This window comes from Cryptomeria japonica, chromosome 2 (assembly GCF_030272615.1).
Source record: "Cryptomeria japonica chromosome 2, Sugi_1.0, whole genome shotgun sequence".
Lineage (NCBI taxonomy): Eukaryota > Viridiplantae > Streptophyta > Pinopsida > Cupressales > Cupressaceae > Cryptomeria > Cryptomeria japonica.
In genome coordinates, this window is record NC_081406.1 from 138,843,361 (window position 1) to 138,850,354 (window position 6,994).

Sequence of the window (6,994 nt, forward strand, 5' to 3'; positions counted from 1 at the left end):
GATTTGCCCCCTCTTATCATGAACGTAGCACCTATGGCCCTCCATCTTATCTGAAAAACATCAGACCTTGGGGAGGACAAGAAAGTAAAGTAATGGAACTAGATTTCCTTTGAAAGCTACTTTCTTCCAATTGATGAGCTCTGCAGAAGTTAGATCGCACAAGTAGGATGTTTAAGAACCCACACTGTAACCAACAAAAAATGTATCTGTGTCTTTGGGCTCTGTTTTCCTTCTCTTGTTTTACTCTTGAACATAGGGGCAGGCCCTAACATCAGATCAGAAGAAACCGATGTGAAAAATTGTGTACATCTGCTCCAGACTTCTTCAATTGTCAAATTGTTAACACCCCTGGTTAGTTTTGTGTTCATGATTAAATCAAATTTACAAAATGCTTACACTCCCAGGACTTATGGCCCATCCCTCCAAATCGCAAACTCGACCTATCCAAGTGAAAAATGGATGTAATTAATTTGATTGGTCTGAATTAACCTAAAAAAATAGCATATAAACGATTCATGAATGTTAAGTGCTAACTGTGTCATTCATTTTCATGAGAGATGGGTTCTTGGAACCACCACTCATGAAATATGGATCATTGAATTTGACTCGAAACTACACAATTGAATCCTCATAGAAATATCATAATTTAACTTACTGTAGAAAAGAACACATCTCTTGGTATTCAAGAAATATTTTTTTAAAACAAATTCTGTCTTTTGCAAGAATTGGGAACATCTGTGCAATTTTTGTGTTAAGTCTTATATTGGTGTGTACAGTGTTTTGAGCTTTCGGCAATTACAACTAGGTAATGGGTTAAGCTATTCTACTTTACTTGTACATCCATCATTCCTTGTTGACACCATCTCGATAAATCTTACAACAATAGATGTTAAACATAATCAAATATATCCTTGTCTGTGACTGTTGTTGCTTCAATAACGCTCATACATATACAAACAAAATCATCCCAACAATAACAAGTATACAAATAAAATATTCTGTCCCAAATTCTGGTATGAGGACTTCATTCAAGCTTCTGAGTATGCTAATCAAGAAATTTTTTATTAATCCCTAATTTGAAAATTTGGGGAACTACAAGTTAAATTCTACAATTTCAGAGGATAAATATCAACTTGGGACATTTGAAATCTACTATTCTGAAGAAGCATCCCCAGTGCATGCATTGACTTCGTTCAACAGATTCCTTCCAAATGTTAATCTAACATTAACTAGATGGCTTTGGATGTTCAAAACATTGGCATTCCTTGATGTTGAAAGAGCTACAATGACCGTTGGCATCTTGGCATCTTGTTCTACTCTGTTGTTGGGCGTGGGGTCTGACAGTTTTCACAAGCATTGAAAAACACTCCATTATCAGAACTGCAAGACTCACAGTTCCAAACCAAGCTGGTGCTGTCAATCTCAGGATTTGGCCTCCTGCTTATCAAAGGGCTTTGTAAGTTCTCCATGACAGGATCATTATATCCAATAACCCCATTAGGTGTTTTGCAGTTGTCACAAACATCAACAAATACTCCATTCTCAAGCGTGCAAGACGTGCAGATCCAAACCAAGTCTGTTCTAAGCTCCCGATTAGGTGTACCATTAATCAAAGAGCTTTGGGAGCCATCCATGACAGAATTATCATATGCAAAATTACCATGAGGTGTCCCACAACTCTCACAAACATCAAGAAACACCCCATTCTCAGATCTGCAAGAATGACAAATCCAAACCAGTCCTCCGGTGGCAGATCTCTCGTTTGTCTCTATCATTAGGAACATTTTCCTACGTCTGATTACATATTGAGGTGCATATGACCAGAGAAAGCCTACAAGAGTATCACAAACAGGAACAGACAAAGGTATTGTAGGAAACAAGAGATGAACAAATGCCAACTCAGCTGCAAATATTGTTGATATGATCAATGCATTCCTGCTTGGATAAGCAGGTAGAAGGAATCCATACATTCCAAAAAATATTCTCCATAACTGACCATGATAAATTGAAGAATATATATTTGCTAAATCCCAAAATTGCCAACCTTGTGCTGCTATTAGTACGATCACCTCCCTGGTAAGGAACAGTTTAAGAATCATTGAGGCAAACCTTCTGCTGCCCATGAGTTCCTCTAAAAGTGTACCCTTCCATAGCAGGGAAGCGATCTGATATGCAAGTTGCCCCTTACTTACACGATGGAATATGGGCATGAACCATCCGTTGAGATCAAATTTCTGCAGTTTAAATACAAATACAGTTAGCAGAAAATGAAAGGCAATATACCAACTTAAATCTGTGTTGATAGTCAAAATGAAACAAAAGTTTTGCAGAACAATGTCATTTAATAGACTTTATAGTTCAAGTAACTTACCAAGATTCTATAACCTTTCTAGAAGATCAATTATGGTGATCACTTCTTCTTCTGAACTCTACAAAATGTAATGACAGCTTGAAACTCAATTCAAGAGAGACATCTTTAATGCGCATGTCTTGCTTCCAGATATTAGTTTCCACCCTTACCATTCTCTCCCTTGATTGCCCTAGGAATACCCATCCCATAATTTACATGTAATTTCTGACCTTTAGCCCTCGTTTCTTTTGATTTCATTCATATTACTGGTTGGTATTGATCCTATTTAAGGAAACAGTGATTTCTAGATATAATTTTTTTTGAAGAACATGGTTTTAACTATTCTTGCATAACATATCACTGATACAGTTAAAACAATGAGAAATAGACTGTGGTTTGTTACATGCACGGTTTCACATACTCTGTTAGAAATAATCCACACTCAGATCAACAATGAGCTGGCCAAGAGGGGTCAAAAGCTCAGTTGGTAGAGCACTCCAGCAGCAAATGTAAGGTCCTAGATTCAAGTCCTAGCTGGTTCAATGGAGCTGTAACTCAACACTAATAGTCAGAATGGTCACAAAATTCATACCTTGTACAGATGAGGGCAAACAATAAGTTATTTACTCCACATCCTCCTTGATTCTAACCAATGTTTAGGAAATCCTGCTCTTAAAAGCTTCTTCTAACTATCAAAAAATAGATCCAAGAATAGCTGGGAAAACTTTGTGTGTTGAGCAGTTCAGACTCACAATCATAAACATGCCATAATTTCCTCCATTTTTCAGTTCCCTATATGTTGGATTCTTTTTGTGAGTGTTGAGAATTTTTCTAACGCAAAGTATAGAGCAACTAAAGCTAAGCCTCATTAGCTTTTAGTAAAAATTAAAAAGACTAGACTATGTTCATCTTAAAGAAGCAACACATTTTATGTAAACTTCCCTAAGGGCTATCTCTGCAAGTCTTCAAAAATAGTGCAAACAGAAAATTACTCTGAAACAAAGAAAACAGTTTGAGTTTGTTTGCTTGTTCTAGTCTAAACTCTTTTGAAAAAGCATGGCATGTGTGATATGGTAGTGTTCCAAAATCATCTTGCTCTAGAATCTAGATAACCTGGAAATAGTTCTGATCAATGCTGCAAACATACACCAAATCTCCTTCAATTTTAGGAATCCCCGTGCACATTCAATCACTAGAATAGAAATTTGACTGTAATTCTGTGACCAATAAGCAGGTCAAACCCTGTGCAATACTGATTTTGAGGTCACCAATCTAATTAGTAAAAAAAACCTAGGAAACTTTATCCGCCTCTAGAATTTTCTATTTTTCTAAAACTGTAAGTGGTTCATATTCAGCACTAGCAGGAAGTTTGAATTACAACATTCTGAGTCTCACATATTTTTTTTTATTTGTTGTCCACCTTCTATTTCCTATGAAAACCGGGCTTGGAAATACAATGTTTTTCCTTAAATTGACAAAGACCAAAAGAATTTCTTAGGAAAGGAGTTTCTTTCCCTATACCTGAAAAGCCACTATGTTTATATCTTAAGAAAACAGGTCGTCAGTTTGAACTTTGAACAAAAGGTTTTTAAGCTAGACCCCAAAACTAGAAGGGAACTAGAGATCCTCTTACAAAAAAATGGTTTTTTGAAATGATCTTTTTAAGTTCACACATTTCCGATCAGTTGTTCCTCAATGTGGAAGGAGAAACCCCTGTGAAAGGACGTCATTATTTTGGCAGACCCTGTACTCGGAGGATTTATAGATTGTCAAAAGATATCTTCTGATATCTAGCTTTCCTGATGGATCAAATGCAACCAAATTGCCCTAAAATTAAGTCCTCTTGATGCCAGATTAGAAAGCTGATAGAATTTCCATAAGAGTCCTTTCATTAGTACAGGAGGTTGGCCCTCATTATATGAGATCTGTTAGTGTTGCGACTCTCAAATCCACCAAGTTTCTCCCTATGTTAAGATTTTACTAAGCCAAGCAGGTTCCCTGGAGATTAGGATAATGCTTTTAGAGGAAAAGTTATTGGAAATACTGAGGAGACAAGGATTGAGTCAAGGATCAGCTCACAATCTACGAGCTGCTCAAGCTGTTAAGCTGACAATTTCAGCAGGGAGTCAAAACCACAGTGAAATCTTGTAAAAAGAATAAATCAATCCTGATTCAGTACAGGCATACAGTAGAATACATAATATGGGTTAAATTCATCAAATTTCCACAGTCCATGATATTTGCTGCTTGAGATTTCTGGATTCAATTGTGAATAATTATTTTTTGCATCAATGTGACACTCCATGATCCATCATCAGGAAGAAACAGCAGTAAAGAACAGCTGAAGTAGTCAGATGATGATGATCATCAGGGTGAAAGAGCAGTAAAGAGCAGCTGAAGCATCATCTTACTATTATGATGATGCTTACTACTTCAGCTGTCTTTAATCTTGATGATAGATCATGAAACGTTGATACAAAAATAATTATTTACAGTTTAATCTAGAAATCTCAAGAAGCAAATAATATGGGTATTACTATTAAAGAGCCATAGTTGTGAACCAGGGGAGCAGGTTACTGTAGGAAACCCAAAAAAATTGGAGGCAAGAGAATAGTGAAGCAAACAACTACCAAAATTTTCAGTGAGAACTAACTGACCAAAGCCCTTTTCATTCTTACAACCCACAGTTCCTAAAAAATGCAAGCCAAAGAAATGGGATGATGGCATTTACCTTAGTATCTGTGCAGGTATCCTCAGCAAATTGGGGAAACACGCAGCATATGACAACCATCAATGCAGCCAGAGAAACAGTAATAGGCATGTCCATCTCGTCGCTCACTCAAATTCCCCAACACAATTGGCTCTTTATGCTCCCTCTCTTCAACCCACCTTAAAATACCACCTCAAGTTCGAAATGCCAGACTACCCAACTACTCTTAAAGATTCATCTCTCCAACAAACCAAACATTTTTTTTCTGTAAACTTGTCTTAATTTCCTTCATTGGTATTCCTCAACAACATATATAGGCCTCCTTAAAACCACTGGAGGTTCTGTTTCTCCCAACATCACATCCATTTTTCTTAGGTGGTTTTCCTGCGAAACATCCAATACTCTTAAAGATTCATCTCTCCAACAAACCAAACATTTTTTTTCTGTAAACTTGTCTTAATTTCCTTCATTGGTATTCCTCAACAACATATATAGGCCTCCTTAAAACCACTGTAGGTTCTGTTTCTCCCAACATCACATCCATTTTTCTTAGGTGGTTTTCCTGCGAAACATCCAATACGTCACTCCTGGTCGATGACATGAATTTTAAATTAGATGAAAGGGAATTATGGCGCAGAGGGGGCAGTTTTTAGCTTTTTTAAGTATCATTCAGGTTAAGCTTTTTCATATTTGGATTTGGTTGGAAATGGAGCAGTCAAGTCCCATGTATTGCGCGTCCAGTGCGTGTGTGGGTAATTAGCAAACAACAACGTTCAGACAGTCCGAGATTGAACAACTACTCGCAGAAACGACAGATGTAGAATTTTTTACTGAGTGGTCAGTGCCAGGTGGCACTGCGTGATTGCTGATTAGGACAGGGAAAAGCGAATTGCAAGTGCAAACATGTTCCACGACGGACACGGTCGACCGTCAAATTTAGAACATATATAACTTTTGTATTTTTTCCAATGTTTTTAGTGATTGAGTTTGCCGGATGGTGAAGGACAAGTTGCCAAATAAAGATGAACCTTGGAAATTCCTAACATGGTGGGTGGTGAGGACTTTTTAAGGTGGAAACAGAGGCTTCCTTTGTCATATGTTAAGAAACTAGAAATGATTTTTTTTTCAGGTTTGTTTAAGTACATAAGATAACTTTTTTTTAAAGATATGGATCAATTTTATTTAAAAATATATTTGATGGTATAGGTATGATAGTATGGAGTTTAGCTTTTGTTTGGTTTCATTTATGGTGGGTTTAGTGTAGATGCATTTTGAATATTGTGGACAATTAATTAGATATTCTAGTAAAACAAATGATTGGATTGCTCATTATATAAAATATAAGGCAAGTGGGAGTACAATACGTTTGCAAGGAGGTGACCAAGGTAAGAGTGTTAACTAATGAGCTGAGGAAACCCTAGCATCCATTGTTTTAGTAATCACATGCAAAAGACATGGATTGTGACAAAAAATAAATATGAGAGGACAATGCAAAATGGATTAATCATTTGGTGGAAAAGTTGAAAAACCCTAATGTCTATAGGAAAGCCATATCTAGGTTCCATCGGCATGTGTCGATTATCCTGCAAGAGAAGAAATCAGGGAGTTTGACGAATATTCATTGAGCAACCAAGTTAGGGGGTTTTGAAGATGCGGCTATAGAGAAAAATATAACCAATATGGGTGATGAATTGGATGAACTAATGCCAAAAGATTACTCACACTCTCAAGTAGGTAAAACATTAGAAATACAACTCCTTGATGATGTTATTGATTCTATTTCAGAATGTCCAAATACAATTGTTATTTTGTTTTTTCTAAGAGGCATCCCCTTCGAAGTAGAATTTTATAAATGGGCTCGACTAAACTAGAAAAAAATGGGAATGGGTATTTGAAGCCTTAAGAGGCCTTAGAAAGAGGTATGTTTCTTGTAT

The 6,994-nt window shown here is 36.6% G+C and overlaps 1 protein-coding gene across 1 annotated transcript; it reads right to left on the reverse strand.

The window, feature by feature from the left end:
• Positions 1-983: 983 nt before the first annotated feature.
• Positions 984-5,777, reverse strand: LOC131073228 (rhomboid-like protein 14, mitochondrial). The gene is made up of 2 exons (XM_058009618.2): positions 5,082-5,777; positions 984-2,234 (listed from the first exon to the last, which is right to left on the reverse strand). The coding sequence occupies exons 1-2, from the start codon at positions 5,175-5,177 to the stop codon at positions 1,314-1,316; spliced, it is 1,017 nt and encodes a 338-aa protein (XP_057865601.1). The 5' UTR covers positions 5,178-5,777; the 3' UTR covers positions 984-1,313.
• Between the last annotated feature and the right edge of the window lie 1,217 nt (positions 5,778-6,994).

What these genes read in the sequence shown, in the direction of transcription:
- LOC131073228 (XM_058009618.2), bottom strand. Translation starts at nt 5,177, where the DNA reads ATGGACATGCCTATTACTGTTTCTCTGGCTGCATTGATGGTTGTCATA. An exon ending in ATACCTGCACAGATACTAAG is followed by an intron (nt 2,235 to 5,081) that starts GTAAATGCCATC and finishes TTTAAACTGCAG; the next exon opens with AAATTTGATCTCAACGGATG.